Source organism: Rhineura floridana, chromosome 7 (assembly GCF_030035675.1).
Source record: "Rhineura floridana isolate rRhiFlo1 chromosome 7, rRhiFlo1.hap2, whole genome shotgun sequence".
Taxonomy (NCBI): Eukaryota; Metazoa; Chordata; class Lepidosauria; order Squamata; family Rhineuridae; genus Rhineura; species Rhineura floridana.
This window is the reverse complement of record NC_084486.1, coordinates 29,788,530-29,814,459: the sequence shown is the minus strand read 5'-3', so window position 1 is coordinate 29,814,459 and position 25,930 is coordinate 29,788,530. Positions and strand designations below refer to the sequence as shown.

Here is a 25,930-nt window from a genome sequence, read left to right as displayed (position 1 = left end):
CTTTTCTGTTCCACCAAGCTTATGCAGGCAGTTAAGAAGATGGGGTTTTTTGCTTTCCAGAGAACCGGGCCGATCGACATTTGGTGTCGATGTTAAATGAGCCTCGCCAACTTAGGGGACGACCAAAGCCGCTCTTACAGTGATGAAGGTGGGATATAACGGGTCAGGCGGTCCGTAAGTAAATTAAGTATGTATGTGATGTCTTATCTTGTAGAATTATTTTGATGCATGTGCTCTGCTTCTTCCCTGTCATCATGACCAGTAGGAGCCACGGAACCTTTGGAGCCTTTCTCTATGACTACTAAACACCCCTCTGGCTTTTGTGATTTCAATAAGCATTGCCAATCATAGGGGCTAGAAACTTTAAAAACAAAATGAATGTTGAGATGCTTAGGAAACTGCATTAAGTATGAGTAGTGTGGACAGTGCCACCTTCTGTAGCTTTTCTGTGGTTCATATAAGCCTCTTACAGGTTCTGCTGTAGAAGGAACAGATATTTCTCACACCAATTTGTGATGTTGGTTCAGAATAACTGGGAAGACAGATTGCTTTGGATTTTTCTGTATAAAACCCAACGTTACAGGTACACCTTCTTGCCAGGGCAAAAACTTTTTTTGGTGGAATTTCAGTGGAAGCAATTTATGAACACTAAGATTTCGTACACGCTAGGGATGGGTAAGAAGTGACACCAGACTAAATAATAGCTAGCATGCTCACTGTTTGCGGAGCGAGCATGCTTACTGTGAACTCAGCAACTATTCCCTGACACTGAATTTGCAGTCAACTTTGGGTGAGAATACTGCTTAAGTCCCCCCCCCACTGCCCCATTCATTATGATATGGCAAGGTGAGTTCTCTCTCTTCCCCCCCTCCCCACCAAAATGTACACAGAGCTGAAGGGCACTATGTGCTTTTCAAGGCTCAGAGTGGCAGCTGAACAGAAAATGGAGCAACCAAGGACGTGGGAGGGAAAGCAGAGAGGGTAGGAAGGAGAGTGATCTGGAGAACTGGGGTGACAGAGGAATTGGAGAGAGAGAAGGGAGTGCTGAACCTCCACCCACAGGCTTGCAAGCATGTTGGAGATGCTTCTGCCATGGCTCCGGAGCCCCCTGCTGCTACCAAACCACTGCTGCTTACCTTGCAACAGAGCATGCCGCGCAAGGCCACCAATGCCGCTCTTTCCTTTTGCCCTACTGCTGGAGGACACTTATAAAGGGTTGATGCTAAAGATTAAAAGGCAAGCCACAAAATCTCCTTAAAATGTGCATTGAGTTGAGGCTGTTCTGTCCCATTCGCAGGAATTGGATTGGACGGTGCAACAACAAGCAGATCCAATCCCTAGTACACATAACATTTTATTCTAGCAGCAGTGATTCTGCACTACCCTGCAGTGTGTCCAGTGGAAGATGGTCGCGATGAGGATTTGTTTGACGCGCCTTCCACTTAGCTCATTTGTCCCATGCACCCTGTATTCGTGCTTCTTCGAAGTCCATAGCACCTTTGATAATAGCCGACCTCCATTTGGGACATTCATGGGCCAAGACTTCCCAGTTTTCGATGCTCATATTACATTTTTTTAGATTCACTTTAAGAACATCTTTAAACCTCTTTTGCTGTCCACTGATATTCCGTTTTCCATCCTTAAGTTGGGAGTAAAGTAGCTGCTTTGGAAGACGGTGATCAGGCATTCGAACAACATGGCCAGTCCAGCGAAGTTGATGTTGGAGGATCATTGTTTCAACACTGGTAGTCTTTGCTTCTTCCAAAACGCTAACATTAATGCATCTGTCTTCCCAAGTAATTTGCAGAATTTTCCAGAGGCAGCGTTCGTGGAATCTTTCAAGAAGTTGAGAGTGGCGTTTCACAGGTGTACAGTAAGGTCGGTAGTACAATGGCTTTGTAAATAAGCATTTTGGTCTCCCTGTGAATATCCCAATCCTTGAACACTCTACGCTTCATTCTGGAGAATGCGGCACTCGCAGAGCTCAGACGATGTTGAATTTCAGTATCGATGTCAGCTTTTACAGAGAGATGGCTGCCAAGATAGGGGAAGTGATCAACGTTCTCCAGCATTGCACCATTAAGCTGGATTGATGGTGCTACAGAGGGACTTTTTCGCACCTGTTGATGAAGCACTTTGGTTTTTTTAATATTAAGTGAGAGCCCAAGCTTTCCATATGCTTCTGCAAAGACATTTAGGATAGTTTGAAGATCTTTCTCTGAATGTGCAGCAACTACATTATCATCGGCATACTGAAGTTCTATGACAGAGGTTGACATTACCTTACTTTTTGCTTTCAGCCTACTGAGATTAAAAAGCTTTCTATCTGTTCGATACACACCAGTAGGAAGTTTCCCCTCAATAAGGTCATTTTACACCTTGATTTTCTTCCTTGGAGCCTATGTTGAGGAACAATATTAATGGTCATAGTGGATCAAATTAATCGGTGATCTGTCCAGCAGTCATCAGCACTCGTCATGACCCTAGTGAGGAGTACATCATGATGAACTCTGGCACGGATGATTACGTAATCCAGGAGATGCCAGTGTTTTGACCGAGGGTGCTTCCATTATGTTTTAATTTTATTTTTCTGATGAAAGAGTGTGTGCGTAATAACAAGATTATGCTCTGCACATTTAGTCAGAAGTAGAATTCCATTCAGGTTGCTATTGCCAACTCTTTCTTTCCCAATGGTTTCTGGCCATAAATTGAAATCATGCCCCACTGTTGCATTGAAATCACCCAAGAGGATCATTTTATCCTCCTTAGGTATCTCTGATAAGATGGTGTCCAGCTGGTTATAAAAATTTTCCTTGATGTCTTCATCAGCATCTAATGTTGGTGCATAAGCACTTAGAATAGTTGCCTGCTGGTTTTAACCGGAGAGTTGAGAGTTGTTCATTAATGCCAATAGGAACTTCTGACAAGAGCTTCACAAGATTATTTTTAATAGCAAAGCCTACTCCATGTATTCGCAGAGCTTGGAAAAGTTACTTTTTTGAACTACAACTCCCATCAGCCCAATCCAGTGGCCACGCTGGCTGGGCTGATGAGAGTTGTAGTTCAAAAAAGTAACTTTTCCAAGCTCTGTGTATTCGTCATTCTTGTTCAGGCAGTCCTTTCCAGAAGAAGGTATAACCTCCTTTTTCTTCCTTCAGTTGTCCTTCTACTCTTCGAGTTTCTTGGAGTGCTGCTATGTCAATATTAAAATGTCTCAACTCCCTCACTATGATGGCAGTCTTGCGTTCAGGACATTCACTATCTGTATTGTCCAGCAATGTCTGTATATCCCATGTTCCAAAGTTCAATTGTCTTTTGCAACTGCTAAGTGATGACCCCACTGGACATGGTAATCCAGTCAGGGAGAGAGATGAGGCAGACTATGTTTAGGGCACCTTTTCTAGCCCACTCCCCATACAGGATCCTGAACAGGACTGCTCAGTCGTGGATATAGCTGCCGAACCAGTCAACTGCCTCGGTCCTTCAGCCAGGACAACTGAGTCTGTATCCACTGCCCATGTGCCAGTCCATGGCTAGGGGCTTCCAGATTTCACAGTCCTGCCCCCATTGCCATTCGCCAATCGCCATGGGATTTTTGGTTTGGTTGGAAGAGCTGTGCATGAATTTGTTTTATGTGGGGACATCGGCGCACAATGATCAACACACAATCTTGACAAAAAGGCTTTGATCCAATGGCATAGATACCAGTCTTTTATCTGCTGCAACCTTCATCTGCCTTCACAGCCGTTGTAACATATACATTGTTATCCTCCGCCTGTTCTGCCATTGAGGACATTCCTGGATCATTCTTTGTCTGGTTCCTCTCCCTTGACCTTACTGCCATGGGTGACCCTGCCAGCATCGCTCATAGCCATGGCCTGCACAAAAGTGGTGTGGTTACTCGGTTCTATTGAGTACTGTTACACACAAAAAGGCCAGGTATATACACTGATCATTTTCATTTATTTAAGTTCACAGCCCATCCCCGAGACTAAAGTTTTTAGGCGAGATAATAACGTTAAGAAACACTCTTGCGTCAAAAACCCTTGAGGACAGATTGAGCTTGAGCTGCATAGTGTGATAGTGAAGAGTGAGACCTAGGACCTTTGTACCAGGATCTGGTCCTCCTCTCTGGGAGCACGTAATTCCTTCCGCCCCACCTAGGGTTACCACGTCCCCAGTTTTTGCCCAGAGACTTCAGTTTTGGGGTGTCCTGGTCTCTGGGTGAATCGCCTTAATTTCCAGACCCTTAGCTTTCATTAAAAAAAAGTTTCTAAGTGGTCTGGTTCAAAAGATATAAACCAAAATGTCAGCTGCCCTTCCAACTTCTGTTAGTACTGGCTGCCGTAATCCCTGCCCTTTCAGGTTATTAGCCAATAAATGAAGTCAGGGTTGTGATTGACAGGATTTGTTGACCCCCGAGGCAATACCTAAACCCCATTTCAAGTTCTGAGAACAGTTTCCTTTTCCTGCTTGTCTCACATTAGGAATTCAGTAAATATATAGCTTTCAGCAGCATAAAGAGTACTTTCTCTGTACAGGATTGGGATTTGCTTCTGAGTAAACATGCATAGGATTGCACTACAACAAGATCACAGCAGGATCTTAATGGGCATATACAGTAAACAATTTTAGTTATAATAAAAGTGTGCCTGCAGGGGTTTTTAATTACTTGCAATAATGGCATATTATACATTTTATCTTTCAATTACTTTTTGAACAGAAGTTTTAAAAAGTATAGATGCTGCTGTGTTTCTACTTTTCTAATCAAGGAGTCAAACAAGTTTAAATTGTGCTGGACTGTTGAAGAGGGCATTTTATTTGTCTTATTCATAGCCTGTTTTGAAAACCTTCCCAATATGAAGTGTGTCTGGGAGTAAAGCTGCAATGCTAATTCCACATACCTGGGAGTTAACCCCATTGAATTCATTAGGACTTACTTTTGAGTAGACATGGTTAGGATTGTGCTGAAAATCACTGGGACTTTTGAGTGAACATAGAAAAGGATTGTGTTGTAAATCTTTCTCTCCCCCTCTGATCCTTTTTTTTAAAAGCAGTTAGGCAGGGCTTACTTAGGTGTCACTGCTTTTATTGGGCAGGAAACTAATCCTTTTTTTAAAAAATGGTCTGCAATGGCTAACTGGTTTTGACAATAAACTATTATATGGGGTATATGCATTTTTTACATCTCCAGTGTGTGTATATATGGAATATTTCTAACAACCCTGTCAGGTAGGGTTGAAAACCAAGTCAGCTCACAACAAGAAATAAAGCCATTTAAAATCCCATAAGCTTAAAACAAGTATAAAACAGTTGCAAAACAGTTTAAAGTGGCATAATTCTGAATTTTGGATTGGGTGAGTGAAGTTCCTTCTTGCCCACTTTGACCCTTCAGCGTCCCTGAGACAACCCTGAGAACTGTCACCCAGATAACGACCAATCTATTCACAGTCTGTTGTGCGCTCTTTGTGGCCAGTGAACAATCCTGGAATTGAGTATCTTACACTCCTCTCGGAGAGGTGAGCTAGCCTGCTTTTAAGATGAAAGATACATTGATTGTCAATGTGACATACTTAGTTCCATGTGAGGCTCCTGTTATTTTATTTATTTATTTATTTATTTATTATTTGATTTATATCCCGCCCTTCTTCCCAGCAGGAGCCCAGGGCAGCAGAAAGAAGCGCTTAAAAACACATCAAAACATCATAAAAACAGACCCTAAAATACACCAAAACAAAACAACTTTAAAAACATTTTTTTTAAAAAAAAGAAGCTTTTAAAACATCTTTTAAAAAGGGTTAAAAACATATTTTTTAAAAAATATATTAAAAAGCAATTCAAACACAGTTGCAGACTGGGATAGGTCTCAACTTAAAAGGCTTGTTGAAAGGAAAGTCTTCAAAAGGCGCCGAAAAGATAACAGAGATGACACCTGCCTAATTTAAGGGAAGGGAATTCCACAGGGTAGGTGCCGCCATACTAAAGGTCCGTTTCCTATGTTCTGCGGAATGGACCTCCTGATAAGATGGTATCTGCAGGAGGCCCTCACCTGCAGAGCACAGTGACGGGTAAGATGGTCTTTCAGGTACCCAGGTCCCAAGCTGTATAGGGCTTTGTACACCAAAACTAGAACCTTGAACTTTGCCTGGTAGCAAATGGGCAGCCAGTGCAATTCTTTCTGCAGCAGGGTGCCATGTGGGTGATACCCTGCCCCAGTGAGCAGACTTGCCACCGCATTTTGCACCAGTTGCAGCCTCCGGACCAACCTCAAGGGCAGCCCAACATAGAGCGCATTACAGTAATCCAGCCTGGAGGTTACCAGTGCGTCGACAACAGTGGTCAGGCTATCCCCGTCCAGAAATGGCCACAGCTGTCTTACCAGGCAAAGCTGGTAAAAGGCACTCCTAGTCACTGAGGTCACCTGGGCCTTTAGCGACAAAGATGGATCCAGGAGCACCCCCAGACTACGGACCTGCTCTTTCAGAGTGAGTACGACCCCATCCAAAGCAGGCAACTGACCAATTATCTGAACTCGGGAACCACCAACCCACAGTGCCTCCGTCTTGCTAGGATTCAGGCTCAGTTTATTGGCCCTCATCCACCCACCAACGAGTCCAGGCAGTGGTCTAGGGCTTGCACGGCCTCTCCTGATTCAGATGTTATAGAGAAATAGAGCTAGGTATTGTCAGCATACTGCTGAAACCTCGCCCCAAATCTCCTGATGACCGCTCCCAAGGGCTTCATATAGATGTTAAACAGCATGGGGGACAAGATGGTACTCTGCGGCACCCAACAGCACAACTGCAGAAAGACAGTCACCCAATGCTATTATTTGAGAGCAACCCTGGAGATAGGATCGGAACCACTGTTGCTGGGCACAACATCACAAGCACCTTGTCTACGTCATCAGGCCACATCAACTGAAACCGTTCCCAAGAAGTTGTAGCAGATGTTGCACTGGACACCTCATTGGGGACTACAGTAGATGTGGAGGGGGCATCAAGACTGCTACGGAGGCAAGCAACTTTACCCTCAAAGTGCCTTGCAAACAATTCACAGTGGGCCTCCGAAGGGTCACCCCTTTGGTGGTGACCCCGCTGGCGGCAGACCCACTGCCAAAGGGCAGCTGGGCTTTTATGCCTCCTGCCCCAGCCAGCAGCTGATGCAAGAGGCTGCAAGATTGACTGCAGCCTCTCTCTGGAGCCAGGGTCAAGCAGGGGGTCCCAGTCCTTGCAGCACTTACCAGGGACTTCAGCTGTCTCGAGGGACAGCAACCCAATGGAGCGAGCAGCAAGCACCCAGGTGCTCAGATACTCACTCCCAGGGCAGGTCTTCTTCAGTCCCCTAGTGCTGCAGCTGTTCCCTAGTTAGCACATGATTCCTTGAAGGTAAGTAGAGCATTCCATGTAACCTGATATTTACTGGTAAAAGCATGTCAAAAATTAATGTCAAGATTTATGGGCCAGCAGTAAGTCTGAAATGTTATCTGTGGGTTCGTAGCTGTTAGTTTTTGCCGGTTCCAGAGCAGGAAGTTAGGACACAGCAGTTGGACAATGATTTGGCTCTTCTTCTGTTCAGTGTTTTATGTTCCAAAGGTCTCACTTATGTCAATAACTGTAGTGGCCAACTTGCCATTTTCTATTAATAAACATTACAGTGCACAAAGAGCTCAATCCTACGATATTGTCTCTGAATTGTAAAAGCGTGTTCTCCGAATGGCATCAGCCCTGGGACCCACTAGAGAAAGTGCCTCAATATCCTGCAACAAAGGCATTTGTTGAAATGCGCAAAATCCCTACGGAGGGCAACTGCTGCGAGGTTTTTAATTTTTTGCACAGAAATTTTTACATTGGTTCCTAATTTGTGTGGGAAAGGAGGCTTCCTCTTGCTCAAGCAAAACTGCAACAGTGGCAGTTTCTGTTTATAGATTATTTTGATTCTCCATTTGGGACTTACTGGACAACAGAGAAAGAGGGAGAGATCTGGCTGTGTGCAGTCATTAGGAGCTGCTGTTCTTTGAACACACTTCCACTTATTCATCACATTTGGCACTGGGCTGCTCAAATAACTCTGACCAGAAGTCTCAGCTTCAAATGAAGGCATGGGAGGTGGGGGAAAGGAATACATACTGTATGTGCTGGACAGGACAAAGGAGTAGCCACTGAGACAAAAAATACTGGCCATTTTCACTCCCCCTTTCAAGATGGGCCTTTGGTCTGCTCCAGCTGGGCTGTTCATATGTCCTTAAGAAGGAAGTGGGTAAAGCGAAAGGGTGTTGTGGGGATGCAGCCAGGTTCTTGCTGTCTGTCCGTGGTCTAGACAATCACCTTAAGCTGTTTCCATAGAAATGAGTTGCAATTTTAAATACCAGCTCTCCCCCCTCTTTTAAGTTTACATAATTATTATCCACATTTTGTGGACAAATGAACATTTTAATCATGAGAAGTGTATTAATACAGAGGCTTTTTCAATGCATGTCTGCAGTTGTCTCCTGTCTTTGATGGAAAATCAGACTGCCTCTTACCATTCAGAAATCTTTCAAAGATCTGGCTGTGGGCCAGCTCCAGATGTGGGCAAAACAAATCACATGCACCAACTGGTGGCTCTGGATAAGGATGTGCATCCAGTCATACCAATGAGGCCTGAATGAACATTGTGATTGGGGATGGGGAATGTGTCCACAGCTATGCATCTGCATGTACTGCTAATGCACATGGATTGCCCTTGCCAGATTGAGGTGTTCTTTAGATTTTAAAACCTGTCAGGGGAATTAAACTTTCTGAAAAGAATTACAGGCTTCACAAAAGAAGTAATAAGTCTTTTCCCAAAAGCTGTTGGCCTGTTTTTTGTTCACAGGACAAAAAATGCACACAATGCCATCTTGTGGCCAAGTTTGTGCCTTTTTAAAAAAATTAAAGATACCAAAAAACATTCTGTGTAACAATACAGTATAACAGATGTTGTTAATGCACCAGAGTAGCCACCCTCCAGCACAGAGTAAGGAGCACTGAAGCATATTTATTTAACCTTCAGAGTGCCTAACTGTGCAGTGTTCTGGCCCTGTAAGTGTGCAGAACCTCCAGTTAGAGAAACCATTGGCTGGACCGTTACTTCAAATGCTAGACAATAGATAAGTATCATGTACCAATATAATGTAGCAGTTAAGAGTACTAGACACACTAGATATACCAGAACACCAGATGATTTTAGTCCGGACACCATATTTCAGGCTAACCTGTGTTTTCAGGATGCAATATGGGGAGAGGGAATAGAACCACATGCTCCTTGGAGAAAGGGTGGGGTACAAATGTAGTAAATAAATATCATAAACAAGTTGAGGGCCCATCCAAGTGACCAGTTTCTGCATGGCCCAGAATGAGTGCGTTGTTTAATCTTAGTGCAGTGTTGAGGTTATTAATGAATTATGATTGGCCTATTGAAACATTGATTTTACTAAAATATTTTTAAGCCACACTTTTCATAATAGTATATCAAGGTGGCATTACAACATACAAAAACATAATAGAATTAAAAAACGATAAAAACATTATTAAAAACAGTAATAAAAGAATCCCTAAGTACTGCATTTGCTAGAAAAGAAAATTCATATTATAAGGCATGTTTGAAAAGTTCAGTTTTCAGGAGATGCCTGAAAGAAAGGATGGTTCTTGCTGAACCTCTATTCATAGGGAGTTCCACAGAGCAGGGCCTGCCACACAAAAGGCCTGGCCCTTGGTGGAGGCCAACTGAACCTCTGGCATGAGGAACCACTAAGATTGTCCAATCAGATCTCAGTGATTGGGATGGAGCATAAGGAGTCAGGTGATCCCTTAAGGTACTTTGGGCTAAAGTTGTTTAGAGCTTCATGAATTAACACAAGTACCTTGAACCTGGCCTGGTTCATCCTATGACTATTTAAATTTTGCAGATTACCTTGAAATGTTTTATTATTATGTTTTATTATTGAAATGTTTTATTATTGAAATGTTTTATTATTGTTCCATTCTGACATTGTTGTTTTGGGCATGGTTTACTATAGAAAAGCAGCAAATACCTGGAAACCCATGTTGTGGCCTAATAAAGGTGAGAATTCTACTGTTTGTTTTCTTGATCAAAAGTTATTGGCATTGTAAGGGCAAATTGTTTGGTTTTAAAGGTGCTTGTAATAATTTGTTGTTAAGACCTATGATCAAGGCAATGAATATTTGATTTTTGGTGTCTGAGAGCATCAATATTTTTCTTGTGTAGTACATTGATCAAATCATGACGTGAGATAATGTTCTCTTTTATCTAAGCCTTACTGGTCCTTGGTGAATCAAGGTTTTTCAAGTGTCAGTTCTACTGCCTGTAAAATTCTTGTAAGATTTCCCATGTTTTTACAGAGCCTTTGATAAAAGGCATTGCATCAGAACAAAGAATTATTAGTACCTCAAAAGGCTAGATTAACACTAGCATGTTGCTGCATAGCAGAGGCAGGAAATAATGTCATTAGCCTTTGGGAACTCTTATGAGGGTACCCCGTGTGCCATTAGAAGCCCCACATTACAGCTTACGAGTAGTTCTCCATAAATGCAGCCAGTTGAGCTTTAAAACAAATGAAATTCTTTGCTTCAGTTATTCTTCGAGGAGGACCATTCTAACTCCTCCAACAATGTGAAAATCTCATCTGTTCTTCAACCTGAAGTTATCCATGGAGATAATCTTCTTATACATCCATGTTATCTACTGACTCCCATCAAATGACACCATGTACCAAATTTAATTCCTCACCACTACTCACAATGGTTAAGAAGAATAAATTATGCAAAATAAATTATGCAAATATATGAATTATTTTGCATATTGAATACAGGTTGCAGAATTTCTCTTTTCTCATCTTGGAATTAAAGTTTTCTTGGACTAGATAGATGTTTTATTTTCAAAGCATACAGCCCTGCCCATTCCCATTCTTCCATCTATGAAGATGACTCTATGTAAGCAAATTACTTGATCATTCTCTCTCTGGTAAACTGCAAAGTTGAATTTATTTCCATTGATCTCAGGTGAAGGGGGCTGAGTTGTTTCTGGAGAAGCAGCTGTTAAGAGGGCTGAAAGGGTTATATTGAACAATTCCTTGGTTGATAAAAGAACAGATTACAGATGTATTAAACACAAAAGGAAACACATAGTAACATTTTTTATTAAATATTACAGTGGATCAAAAAGTACAAAATATCTTTTGCTTGCTATGTGATTGGGAAACTATTGGCACATAATACAGTATCAAAAGCATTAATACATACAATTTGGAAAACATACAAAAATTGAGTGTTTTAGTTGGCTCAGCTTTTTTCTTTCTTTCTGGTAGTGTTTAAACTTATTTAATGTGAAAGGTTACTCAATAACCTTTTATTTTTTTTAAAAAATGGGAAACTATATAATATTACTGGGCCATTTTTTCTATATACAAATAATCACCTTACAGAGCATATAAGCTACAATAACTTGAATCACAAGAATGTATACACTATTTACAACAAAAGAACGTTCAAAACAAAGTATAAACAGCTAGTAGATTATGCTGCCTTTGTTAGACCATATTTAAAACTATGGAAGGGGGGAATACATGTAAAATATCAAATACATTTACAGCTAACACCGGTTAAGTGCTCATGATGATAGTTTCAATACTGCAGACCTCATATCAGTGAAATATTTTCCCACTGTAAGCATTATAAATTGTGAAACGGGGCCAGGTTTGACTATGCTCATTGCTATACAGTCTGATCATGTGGAATAATGAGTGTGTAGAAATCAACCTCTCCCTTTAAAGGCACACACCACACAAAATATTTATGTGGCCATCTACTGGCTTCCACTGGCCATACAAGAGCATAGGACAGAGTCTGGGTTTATGGGCGTTATTCAAGAAAAAGTTAGATGGAAGTGACTTTGTGCCTGTTTAAATGTTGCGTGGAATGGCATAGTGGCAGCTGCCTCTGTGGTTGCTCCTATGCCACTCCCACTTACAGCTGACTACATAATTATGTATCAACCTAGCCACACCACTGCCAAAGGAGGCTATTGTTTCCCTGAGTGGTGTGGGAACCGCTACACAACCACACCATTCCAGCAAATGTGTACATGGGGCCAAAATTACTACTAACTATTCTTGGAATCTCTTGACCACAAAGATGCAGACACCACCTAGAGTGGAATAGGACTAACAACAGAAACTGAAACTATCACATTACTTCAGGTACCGTTTTAAACAGGGCCCGGTTTTGTTGGCTTGTGCCCTGTGTGTTAAAGGATTCAAGCAGCAGTTCAGTAAGCTCGGAACATTCCTTAGCTTTATTGTGGATTGATTAAATTGGCAAACCCTTCTGATTATTGGAATCCAGTTGCAAAAGGCCTCACCCAACAAGCCCCCTCCCCAAGTCACTGGCTTCTAACAAGACAATTTATTTGTCTTTATTCAGCCTTCAGAATCATTAATGAATCCTGAACAGAGTGAGATGGCATTGCAAAATTTCTTAGATTTATAACTCTGATGCCAATTAGATGCAACTGTTTTCTTTACCAACTTACTTGTGCAATTTCATTCAATAATAAGGCCCCTTGAACTCAACCAAAGCAAACAAAGCCCTATTTAAGTCACAGAAAGTAGTTCTTTGCCAGTGGAAAATTTAATACTAAATAGAAATCATGGTGTTGTGGGCTTTTAAAAACCATTCTTAGACAATGTTCCCTTGCCCCCCAAGGTATGGATTAGGTCCTCATTGCTCTTCATTTACCCTCATCTTGGCCAATGCATCATGAGCTTTCTAAAAAGAAGGCAGTCTCTATTGAGAAAAAAGGGGAGGTATCAATAAACCCTGCACTGTGAGATTTTAGAATGGTCTAAACAACTTCCAAAATGATGCGATAAAACTAAAACTGGAGATGTGCAAAATAAATACATGAGGTTAAGTTCTAACAATTATGGTTACCAAAACAAACTTTTAAAAATGAGAGTGGTTCTAGGGCTGTGGGATTTGGAATAAATGAGCAGTTAAGTGCCCCCATATGCACACTGAGCTCTTGTGTCTGTGGGCAGTCCCATTCATTTCAAGAGGGGTGGGAAGCTCCATATGTGCCAAAGGATTGTGCACAGTGCCACCCTCTCCACAGAAGGAAAATGGTTGGTGGGGGCATACCACTATAAGAAAACTGGAGCTACCTTTGCATGCAGTAAATGAGTTGATAAGGGTGTGCTATTCTAAAAGGAGGGACAATCCATTTAAAACAAGGAACAGCCCTTCATGTAAGAGAGTACAGACAGTTCTACATGCAGATTATCCCAAACAAATCAGAGATACATCACATCCTGGATTACAGTGCCGGGCACAGGATACTGATAACGTTCATGGCAGACTTCTACAACCCTGCCAAGTTACATTCCCTCCCCCTCTTTGATTATTATTATGTTAGACAGGTTTAGTGCAATTTTACTAATAGTGCCCTCTATGGCATCTGATCCATGCGATTGTGATTGTTGTTTCCTTGGATGCTTTGAGCACAGCAGGAAAAAGGAAAAAAACCCTGCATTGGCACATTTATCATCTAAATTCTACTAGTCTGCTTATGCATCATCTGTTAATATAATTTTACCACAAGAACATAAAAGCATTTAAATCGAAGAAAGCATCGGTCTTTAACAGTAGATGTCTATTATTCTGGTTTTTCCACCATTGTATATTAAGTAGGTTACATTATATATTGCAGTTGGCTTCGTATCACAGGAAATGTTAATACAAGATGTCCAGCATGCACGCACCATGTTGTTTAAGTAGTTTCCAGTAGTTTCAATGGTTATTGCATTTGAATTGCAATCTGGGATGGGTTCAGGTCATAACCAATTTTCACATTGTAAAATGTTTCAAAAAGTTCAGCCGCTCTTTGTAGCTCTCCATACTTCGAGACACATTACAAAGAAGTTCCTCAAAAGAAATCTGCAACATTGTAGAAGGAGTATTTTCCCCACTGCTTTCTCTTAAGGACTTGTCACTCTTAAAATTATGGCTTGCGACAGGGGCATGGGGCTGCATTTCAGCCTCATAGGGAAGACACTCCCCCAAAAAACCCTCAAGCAGACCAGTGCTGAGCCAAGTGTTCACTGGGCTGTCATGACCATGCCGCATGGTGCCAAGCACATGTGGGGCAGCCTGCACGCATTTGATGCTTCCTGAATGGGAGGTGGAAACTCAGCAGATCCATGAGAAAGACTTGAAACTACAACCTCCAAGACCGTGCCCATATTGTTAAAGCTAGTATAAACTGGCATTGTTTCTTTGATATGAACAGAGCTGCACTACAGCACCTGACACTTCCTCTCTGTTTGGTGGGAAATGTCACTTGCACTGGTACATGGTGTCAGAGAGGAATATGGAAGTAATGGGATAGATCCAGAACACACAGTCCCCAAGGTTTCCTACATGACCCTTGGCTTAGTGCCAAACAGGAAAGGGCTCTTTGAACCCATTTCTCTCTCAGTAGGAACACCACCACAGGCTGAACAAAACTGTCCCTTGTGCACTTCAGGTGCTCATGCATAAGCCAAGATAAAAGCAAATGAGAGTAAGCAGCCAAGTGAGGTCCATAAAGAGAGGACTCTTACTCTTACTGTTTACACGGGAGTGTGTGTAGGATGGGTGCGCACACATGCATGAAAAGTGCTCTTTGCCCACGAGTGTATAATACAGCAAGGTGCTCTGTTAAAGCCTCCCCCAGCTTGCACAGTAGTGAGTCAGTGGGTGAAACCACATTTGCTGGTCCTTCAAGCCTTTCCTCAGTTCAAAATAAATCCCCTTTTAGACATAGCTGCTGGCCCTTCATGCTGTGGTCCTGATCCTGCAATGATCTGAGCACTTAGCCCGTTCCAGCAAAATATCTCAAGGCAAATTTTAGCTTTCAGCAGGAAGACTCTCATCAGAGTCAACAGAACGCTCAGGCTCAGGCTTAAAAGTCCCACTGACGTGGAACTTTTGTTCAATAGGACCAAAGAGTCAAAATCAAGTAAAATCTGTTTTACGTGATTTGTAGATTAAGCTGCCATTTTGTTTAATACTAAATCCCATGGTCAAAATATTTTGCTGGAACAAGGTGGAATGTTCAGCACTTTGTAGGACTAACAGCAAGAGACCACCAAGCAAACAGTGCAGCCAATTCATAGCCAAATGTGCCCCTCAAACACCTTGGAACAACTCCTTGTTGTTAATCCCTTTCTCAGGAAGGACATCCATCCTCACCAATCCCACTTCAGCAGCACAGAATCCAGAATGTCTTTAACTAAAATTCTTTCCCTTCTTTCTCTTCTAATGGCTAAAATTCTTGAAATAGTTTTGCAGCCCACCAGAAAGGTTCTCTAGACTCCAATGTTATTGAATAACTTGTTGCCAGTGTAGTCCTGAGCATGTTCCCTTTCTGGTATGCAGGACAGCTTCACAGCCTGGATAAGGTTAAGTACAATTTTTTAACAAATTCACAGATCATGATACCGAAAAGCCAAATCTCAGTGGCCGATAAAACAGCAATGTATGAACAACTAAAGAACCCTTCTGATGGCTGAGGGGAGAGCTCAGCACCTTTAGAGGATTCCGTTGCTTGAGAAGGAACCCAAGTTTGGACTCATTCACAACTGTGTGATCTACAGTATGCTTCTATCCATTGGAAAGGGTCACTGAAAAGGGGTTTTTTTGTTTTGTAAACAATGGCATCACCACCCAAAAAGCTACTCTAAAAGTATAAGCACAGAGAAAAAAAGGAGGAAAAGGATGCAGATGCATTTTCAAAAAAAAGCCCTCAATTGCCAGAGCCAATTTTTTCTTTGTTTTTAAACAAAGCAAGCAAACAAACAAACAAACAAACAGAGTTTAGGATAGGTTGAAATTAAGAACTTACATAAATTATACAAATGAACTTGACACTAGAAATTCTTTTGTTTCATTTTTGAAGCAGATATGTAAAGTCTAATTTAACCAAGTTTACTTTTCCTGTTTTGATAGTGTTAAGATGAAATGCTATGAAGTTCAGTATAGTAATACACTGCATTAATTTGAAATCTGAGCAGTCAGAAAACAAAATGGTACCCAAAGAAGCAACATACACTCATCACCTGCTTGTCCCACCTTCTCTCTCATCAGACCTGCCTCTTTTTCTAATTGAAATGCTCCAAAACCCACTCTCTTGGGGGGGGGGGGAACCAACCAAACAAACAAAAATATTTTTCTCCAAGATCAGGAAAAACAGCTAATATACCACCTGGTCTGCTGTGACATTTGTTTTCAGCAAGACATAGATTCTTTTTGGAACCTTCTTGTGCAAAGTGAAATGGCCATGGAAGGAACAGGTGCGGGAGTCAGAGGTGAAAAACAAAGCCCAAAACCACTGTCTTGCCTGACCCTCAATCAAATCTGAAGCCTTTGGCAATGAGGGACAAAACTGCTTATAACACAAATATTGACTTTTTGTTTTTAAATTTTGCAAGACATCACAAGCTAAAGGAATGTAGTTTTTGTTGTTGTTTTAAAGGGAGGATTTACAGTTTTGTGCTCGGATGTACAGAAGACAGCTGAGAAGGCGGAAAAGCAGCCTGAGGATTGATAGCAGCCAAAGGATAAATGTTGTTGTGCAAAAGGTCACCATATGAACTTCCTACAGGTGTTGCTGCAGCTAAGTGCCTGTAAAGCTGCTGTGAATTTCCAGGGGATGTAAGGAATTGTCTTTGCACCATGAATGAATGGAGAGCCAAAGGCTGCATTAGTGGAGAAAGCATTGTCTGATTTTTCAAGTACTGCAGAGGATGAGAGTACCCAGATGGAATTCGGTTGCTGAGGCTGCTGCACAAAGTTCCTGGGTATAAGCCTGTGAAGATGGGGCTTGAGAGGGGAAACTTGTGGCCCTCCAGCATGCCACTGGGAGGGAGGCCATGCAGGGATTTGCTGCCCTCCCCCTCTTGCTCGAGACTCTTGTCTTTCACAGGGGCTTCCTTTGGTAAGCGCAGGGGTGAGACAGCTCGGATCTTTTTTTCCGAAATGGCTTTGTCCAAATCCTCCAGGCTGCGCTTCAGAGGCCGAGCTGCCCCAATGGTCTGAGCATTTGTTTTGTGGCTGAGGATGGGATGGACCATGCCTTCTATCTTCCTCGGGTTCTGCTGTTTGCTGATCCTGAGAAGAGGCTCACCGTGCTTCTTTGGGGCTGACACAGTCATTGGAGAAACACGGCAAGCTTTGGGATTACAGTCTATGCTCAGAGGCTGGCAGCTCAAGGCTTGAAACTGGGAAATGCTTTTGCTCTCCTGCTGCCCAACTGAAGCATGCAAGAGGGAAGATGATCCCAGAGCTTTTGCAGTCTGTTTGTGAGTACTTTTCGGAAGACTCAGATCTGTCGGCTGATCATCCAAGGAGACTTCCATAGGGCTCTTTTTTTCTTGCTGATGCAAAGGGGGGTGATAGCTTAAGCTTCGTTTATCTTGGTGCTTGTGCTGAGGGAACATTGAAAGGTTTTCTGTACCTCTGTACATGTCTCGAGGGAGGTACTTTGATGCCTGTTCACTATTAAGGTGGTGTTCAGTGTGCCTGTAAAGGCTGTGCAGGTGAGGAGATGAATAAAAATCTGCCAAGAAGGTGGGCATGTGGGAGTGGTGCAGGCCCCTTTTTTCATTCATTCTATCTTTCATGTCCTGAATTTCTGACTTCAGTGCATAGGATTCAGCCAGAGCACTCAGGTGTTGTTTGGAAAAATCACAACATTCAGAATCGGGTTTCTTTAGTAGCAATTCATGCCTGTAAGTTTCACTAGCAGACTTCCTTTCCTCTGAATTCTTGGGTTTAAAACTCTGTACATGTTGGATCACAGATGGCCTGCTGAGTGCTGCAGTATCTGTCACAGGAGCATGAGGAGCCTGTGACATGCTTGACAACAGGTCTTCTTTGCTGCTTAATTTCTTCTTGCTGATCAAAGGTGGGGGTGAGCCATAAGGATAGCTACATGAGAGGGTTGCCCCACTGACTTGCGACAGAAGCTTCTTCTTTGCCAGAGGTGACATGATGCCTGGGTTGCCTTTGGAGTAGAGTAGTGGTGTGCAACCGAAACCAGGATCCCCATTAAGGGAACCCGGCACTTCTTTCTCTTTGAACATGTCAAAATTCTGTACTACAAGGACTTTGGGACTCTGTTTCAGTGCATTGTGTATGTCCTCATTCCCTAACTGATCCACTTTAACTGTGCAATTGGCAATGTAGTCCGCCATCTCTGGGAGTTTATCGTCTTCCATCTCGCTTTGAGTTGGAAGTGGTAGTTGGATGGTGGGAAAGTTATTAAATGGGATTTCTTGGACATCACTTTCTAGATCATCTGAGAGACAATGCGCTCTTTGTTCCTGCTTTGGCTCATCTAGGACTTCTGATGGACTGGGGAGTTTACTGACTGCCGAGTTCAAGACATCTTCTTCTGGGGGCACCAAAGCACTTGAAAAAGAATCTTCAGATGGCATCTCCTCCTTGACTTCCCCACTGTTTGGGCTGATATTTTTCAAGTTGTTTTTTTCCAAAGATGGCATCCCAGCTGCATCTAGTGGAGAAACCTGGGGCTCTTCTATAGACCCCTTCATATCCTCTGCTACAGTCAGCTCAGATGAGCTTTTCTGGTCTGGACATTCTTGATCCTTCTCTTGTTCTGATGAAACCTAACAAAACATTTCAATGAACAAGTGTGAGAAAGTACTGTAGCATGAAGGACACAAGTCTTTTAAAATGACACACAGGACATAGTGGTGCCCCTTGGAAACAAATTTGTTATTATGTTGAAATCCAAGAGCTTTAATTGCCACTCTCATATTTAAACATCTATGTTTTGTAAACACTGTAGCATTAAATAAGAGCTATAAATGTATTAATAATTCACATTTGATTATTTTTAATAATTTTCACAAGACTGCATAAAGTAGGTTCCACTCATATGCTGACCAGTGTTTATGCTGAGGCCATCTTTTAGTTAAGACGACAACCGCTGTGTTGACAATTCAATCTAGAAAGATATAAATTCTGCTTTTCATATTTAAAACACACACCCCCAACATGGTTGCCTTGACTTTAATCTTTTTATTATTTAAAATGTATTTCTAAACTGCTTAATATTTTAAAAATATCTAAGTGGTGTACAAACAGTACAAATCAACATAAGCACAGTAAAACAGTATCATAAAAACAGATAAAAATTGGACCTCTTTTATTTTAGATCTAATCTCTTGGCACAATTAAAACCTGCGCTTAACAAAACGAGTCCTCCCTATTAAAATATTTACAATGAAGTGGGGGGTGGGCAGGGAAGCAAAGCTTTGCTGATGTCTTCTGAAACAATTGGCATTGTGGCTCAACTGGGCCTCTTTTATGTAGAGATTAAAATAAAGTTGTCAACATGCGGCAAGAGCATTTTTGCCCTCTTCCAGATATAGCTTTCCTGAGTTATAGCCAATGACGCTGCATCTCTTTATGCTCCTTCATTAATAAAGCTTGTGCACTCAATTCTTCCTATTCATTCCATTATGTAGACGAATGAACTGTGACCTGGAAGGTCATTAGAGTGCTCCATCTGTGATAAAGCTGACTGACAACCCTTTTCAAAATTACTGTCATTCTCCAGCATGCCTCTTAGGAGAAGGCAGTCATAAAACAGCAACATTGTCTGAGCTCTTCTATTATTGTTTTTACCCCCCCCTTTCTTAGCAGTAAAGAGGAGGCATCAGGAAAGTTATTATTTAAATGCTGCATTAGAGGGCATCATGCAAGAGATGGATGTAAGGCAGCCAATACATCACAATCTTCTCCAAGATTTATGTCTTTGCAACTGCTTTTAAATTTTCCTGTGTGTTGGGTTTTTCTATTTCTTATTAGTTAAAGTGTCTGTTACTCATTGTGACTACTTCCATATTTTTTTCCACAAAGAAACTCAAAGTTGAAGTTGCCTTTTTCAGTCCAAATATAATCATTAGCCCTTTTGCAAAAATTCTATCACTGGCCTCTAGAGCTTATACAATTACAGGAAAATACCAGACAGATGAGCAAAGCAGACCAAGAAAAACTCATGGTTAATAACTGATGTCCTGCTTTTTTTCTGGTTGGGCAACCCTTTGATTGGTGTTTTTAGCTGTGTTAGAGCAGCATGTATGAGAGGAATAATAATATTTCATTTTGTACTCAGTTGCAGTCATCATAACAAAATAGAATCAAATGTAATGCCAAACAGAACTGTAGCCAATTAACAGCCTATTCACACACAGTTATGAGTCATTATTACAAGATGACTTTCACCCTCATTGTTCACACAGCAAAACATTGCTTGAAAAATATTTAAAAGTACTCAGGATGTATAAAGTTAAAATCTTATCATCTGGAGTACTTTTACAGAATGATTTTAAATGGGAATGATCCCCATATTTGCAGAAACATGAAGCCCAAAGGCAGATCATAATAAAGAGAGATGTATGGTTATTAATTTCAGCATGCACGCTTGGCCTTTGAACTATTTTCACCCTAATATAAACTTCACATGCTGCATTGAAAACTGCTTTTGAAACCCAGGGATGTTAAGATGGGTGACTTAAGATTTCATAGATCTATGGGCAGGGGCATTACAGTATGGGTAACTTGAAAGGATGGGTGGCAACCATGGATGGGAGCTCAAAAGTAGCATCACCTCTGAAAAGTATCTGGCAGCTGTGCAGGGAAGATGGTGAATGATGGAGTAGCTTGGTTGGGCTGATGAAGGGCCCTTTCAAGCCCCTGGGGCCTTCAGCCAGTGTCCAACCTGGTTGACTACTGGTGCCAGGCCTGAGACTGCCACCTAGTAAGTTTTAAACAGCCTTGCCAAATCAGGCTTTCACAAGACATAGATGCTATTTCCATGCACCAATAGTCCAGCTTCCTAATAGATGAGTATGCTGAAGCTGGTTGTAATTTTTGGATTTCACAGCCCTGCAAAAAGTCAGATATATGTATCACTAATTCACACAATACATATAAAATGGCAGGACTGTAATGATTAATCAGTTGTTTAGATAAAGTGGTAAAAATGTCCCTGTGTAATCAGGCAACACAATTTTTACAATGCTAATATTTAATTAACTAAATCTGTATAAATTTGCTTTGTTTCTGAAGAAAAAAAGGAATACTTTTTTGATGATGCATAGACGTCTTGCAGTAAGCATAATCTTAGAAGAGGCATTCCTTCTCATGTGAATAGGAAGGGGGAAATACTTTTTCTAAGCAAACATCTCATTCAATTAGTTGATTAAGACATCTTTGTTGTTGTTATGTGCCTTCAAGTAGATTACGACTTATGGCGACCCTATGAATCAGCAACCTCCAAGAGCATCTGTCATGAACTACCCTGTTCAGATCTTGTAAGTTCAGGTCTGTGGCTTCCTTTATGGAATCAATCCATTTCGTTTGGCCTTCCCCTTTTTCTACTCCCTTCTGTTTTTCCCAGCATTATTGTCTTTTCTAGTGAATCATGTCTTCTCATTATATGTCCAAAGTATGATAATTCATCATTTTAGCTTCTAGTGACAGTTCTGGTTTAATTTGTTCTAACACCCAATTATTTCACAATACATGGTATGCACAAAGCTCTCCTCCAACACCACATTTCAAATGAGTTGATTTTTCTTTAATAAGTGAGAACTTTGCTTAATAAGCTGTGCATTTTCCCAGGATGACAAAATCAGAGTTGAAAGAGCACTCCATGGCTCATGCAATAGCAACAGAATTTTTCAGTCTAACAGTTCCATACTTGATGTCCCAACATGGGAACACCTGCAACTGGGCATTACTACCATGGTGGCGCTGTGTTGCCAATGAATTGGCACTCATGAACAGCAGTTCTTTGAAAAAAATGAGAGAGATGAAAAAACAAACAGCTATGCAGCAGAATTACTGGTGGCAATCCAATGAAAAGCCCTCTCCTCCTATATAGATGGTTATACAGCTTGGTAGACTTTATCTGAGCCACAAAAAGCAGAGCCTGCTACTTGGGACAAAAATTGCAGTGAGCACCATTGGTATATTCAGATTTTAGCGTAGGGAGAAGGGAGAGAACCAGTGAGTGCAGATGGATGTTTGAAAAGGTTGGTAAGGTTAACGGATATTTAGAGGCCAAACCTTTTTGGTGTGTGCACAGAGCTATAGGCATCATTATGAATAAAAGCAGTTGCAACTATGTCCCTCTGAAAGCAGTAAGTGGATGGTACTTGTGACTAACTTAAGTCTCACTTGTTGCTGAGATTTAGGGTAGAGACACACTTGCAGTTATGCTGGCTTCAATGTGTCTCTACCTCTGTTTTCTGAATGTGGGGACACACAACACTAGTCAAACTCTGCCCCCTTTTACTCCTAAACCTCAGAAGTTACAGCTCTAGCTCCAGTGTGAATTACCTTGAAATCACCTTCACACACACTTCAGAACTGATTGGCCATCAATCCTGTTTCCACTTTAGTTAGTCCAATGAATGTGTTTTGCTGTAGGCTCAGGCAGACACAGTGATAAGCCCAACACTTTGCTGTGGGCAGTCCTAATCAGCAGTGGAGAAGTGAGATGGTCCAGCTGTGGGCAGAGTCCTTTCAAACCGCAGCCAGAGAAAGTCTGGCTGGTTTTGAAGCCACTAGAGTGTCTACAGCCTTAGTTGCTTGCAACTCATTTGTGCTGGATTGTGCTGTCTTTAATAACTTTCCATAGTACCCCAGCAAACACTAACGACAAAAGACATGCAGAAACCATTTCTTCCCTCTCTTTGGTCTACCAGGATCAGCCATTGCAAGACGTTCACAATAGTCAGTTTTCATACATTTCCATAACTGCACGCAGCTCACATTTCTCAATAAACACACATAGCTTGCCTGATACCCAAAATACACTTTTAAATCATATGATCTGATCCATTAAACCTACCTAATCATTTATTTATCATTAAAAAGTTTTATACCCACTTTTCCCCACCAAAAAGGAGTCACTCTAAGTGGCTTATAATTAAATCGCACAAACATAAGAGCAACAATGATCCAATTCAATTTCCAAACCTGAAAGGCACAATGAAAATGAAATAATTTTACACTGTGTTTTCATATGCAAGAAAATGAGGAATATCTTTTTAAAACTTATGAAAAATGATTTAAGCTTACTTAAAAGCCTTGTGAGGTTCCTCATACATTTGTGAGAATCTGATATCAATCCACATTACTGACTGACAGAAGAAAAGAATTACCCTACTATGTTCTTGCAGTAGGAAGCCCACCTAATTGCATTTTGTGTTGTGCACTTTCGACTCTCCATCTAAGAACCTGACCTGCGACTCACATAAAAAATAACTGCAGTTTAAGTCGCAGGAAATTTGAGATACCAAACAACAAAAGCAAGGAAGTTCAAAGTTTAGATTGACACTCCATTGCTAGCTTGTCATGTTGAGCTTAGCTTCTATTGCAGCACATATGATATGTAACATAACTCGTTGATCCAACCCCACTGCAATAAATAAGAAGGCACAAAGGGATGAACGAAGAATGGAATGCTAGTCTTGACTTTGTATTTCCTTGCTTTTGGCATTTTATGTTGCAATCTAGCAGTTGCTTAAGTGGAGCCTACATGCTCTCTTTTATGTATATTTTAATCAAGACTGCGCTTTTTCAAAATACGTCTTGGTTTACAATTAAATTAAAAAAGGATTGGGGGGTGCTCTGAATAATCTGTTGTAAAGAAAGACTATGCTAATAATCATGACTGTGTAAAAAATATATTCTAACCCAGGCACTGGAGGCCAAGGCCATGGAAGAGACAAAAAAGCAGAACCAATCTTAAAGATGCTAAAGAGTAATGAACTTTTTATTAACGTCCAATTCGTTTTGGCTTTTCTACAGAAAATAGGATAACTAACAAATCATGCTTAAAACATACAGTGCCTTGCAAAAGTAATCAGACTCCTGACCAATGCTCTCATATTACTGAATTACAAATGGTACATTGCAATTTTGTTCTGTATGATATTTTATTTTGAAACACTGAAACTCAACGTCAATTACTGTAAGGTGACATTGGTTTTATGTTGGGAAATGTTTGTAAGAAACATAAAAAACTGAAACATGCTGTTTGCATAAGTATTCAACCCCTGTGCTGTGGAAGCTCCCAGTTTACACAGATGAAAGAAACTGCCCTTTCGAGGGCACAGTTACCTTACCATTGGCCTCCACCTGTGAACCATTAAAGTTTCTGTCACATTGTCAGAATAAAAACTCCACTGTTGAAGGATCATTGGTCAGGCTGTGGATGTAAAGAAAAATGGAGACCAAAGAGCATGCTACAGAAGTGAGAGATAATGCAATACAAATGCATAGATTAGGAAAAGGGTACAAAATAATATCCCAGTGTTTGGATATCCCAGTGAGCACAGTTGGATCAATAATCAGGAAGTGGAAGCTGCATCACACCACCCAGGCACTGCCAAGAAAAGGCCGTCCCTCAAAATTCAGCGCTCGAACAAGAAGGAGACTTGTGAGAGAAGCCACAGAGAGGCCAACAATCACTTTGAAGGAGGTACAGAGTTCAGTGGCTGGGAGTGAAGAAATGGTGCACCAGTCAACCATATCAACAGCTCTGTGTAACACTGGCCTGTATAAGAGGGTGGCAAGAAAGAAGCCATTACTCAAAAAGTACCATCTGAAAGCACATCTGGAGTTTGCCAGAAAGCATGAGAGTGCCCCAGCTGTGATGTGGGAAAAGGTTTTGCAGTCAGATGAGACCAAGCTAGACCTTTTTGGCCAAAACTCAAAGCACTATGTGTGGCACAAACCTAACACTGCCCATGCCTCAAGACACACCATCCTTACAGTGAAGTATGGTAGTGGCAGCATTATGCTGTGGGGCTGGTTCTCATCAGCAGGGACTGGGCATCTTGTTAAAATTGAAGGAAGAATGGATGGAACAAAATACAGGGAAATACTGCAAGAGAACCGGCTTAGTCCACTTAAAAACTGAAGCTTGGGAGGAAATTCACTTTTCAGCAGGACAATGATCCCAAGCAGAAGGCCAAAACAATATTGGAGTGGCTGAAGAACAAAAAGGTGAATGTCCTACAGCGGCCCAGTCAAAGTCCTGATCTCAATCCCATTGAGAATCTGTGGTGCTATTTGAAATTTGCGGTCCACAAGCGGTGTCCAACCAACCAGAACAACCTGGAGAGAATCTGCCAAGAAAGAATGGACCAAAATCCCTCTGACACTGTGTGCAAAGCTGGTACATACCTACCCAAAAAGACTCAAAGCTGTTATTGCAGTGAAAGGTGGCTCTACCAAATATTTATGTGTGGTTGAATACTTATACAAGCAACATGTTTCAGTTTTTTATGTTTCTTACAAACATTTCGCAACATAAAACCAATGTCACCTTACTTTTGCAAGGCACTGTATATATAACATACTTAAAACACTGTATCAAAGGTCACATATTTGTAAAGCCCACATTATCATCATTCTCTCATCTTTCTTATAGAAAACTCTTATTGGTAACATTAAACCACTTTTTGTTTTTTCATATGCAGACATAGGGTTGGTTCAAAAGCAGGATCAGTATTTCCCCTTCCTCCCAGTCTTCTCTGAAGCATTCCCCTACCCTCCAGAGCTAATTTTGAGGGTGCATGGGGGGTTGCAGGGGAGAGGAAGTGAAAGTTCCATTCCACTAGCACAAGTCTCTTGTGGTATGGAATAGGAGCATTGGATAACACCCATGATAATATTTTATAGAAAGGCCCCTGAGGAAGGCCTATTTGGGTTGAAACCAATTGGACATTAATAAAAAGTACATTAAGCTTCAGCATCTTTGAGATTGCCTCTCCTTTTTTGGTTATTTCCATTGGATACTTTGTTGG

The 25,930-nt window shown here is 41.4% G+C and overlaps 1 protein-coding gene across 3 annotated transcripts in view; it reads right to left on the bottom strand.

The window, feature by feature from the left end:
• Positions 1-11,196: 11,196 nt before the first annotated feature.
• ARID5B (AT-rich interaction domain 5B) overlaps positions 11,197-25,930 on the bottom strand; it is a 241,846-nt gene continuing 227,112 nt past the window's right edge. For all 3 annotated transcript variants that reach the window (XM_061635111.1, XM_061635112.1, XM_061635113.1), the window contains one exon: positions 11,197-18,706. In XM_061635111.1, coding sequence (XP_061491095.1) covers positions 16,559-18,706 — 2,148 coding nt within the window. In that variant the 3' untranslated portion in view covers positions 11,197-16,558. The remainder of the gene's footprint in view (positions 18,707-25,930) is intronic.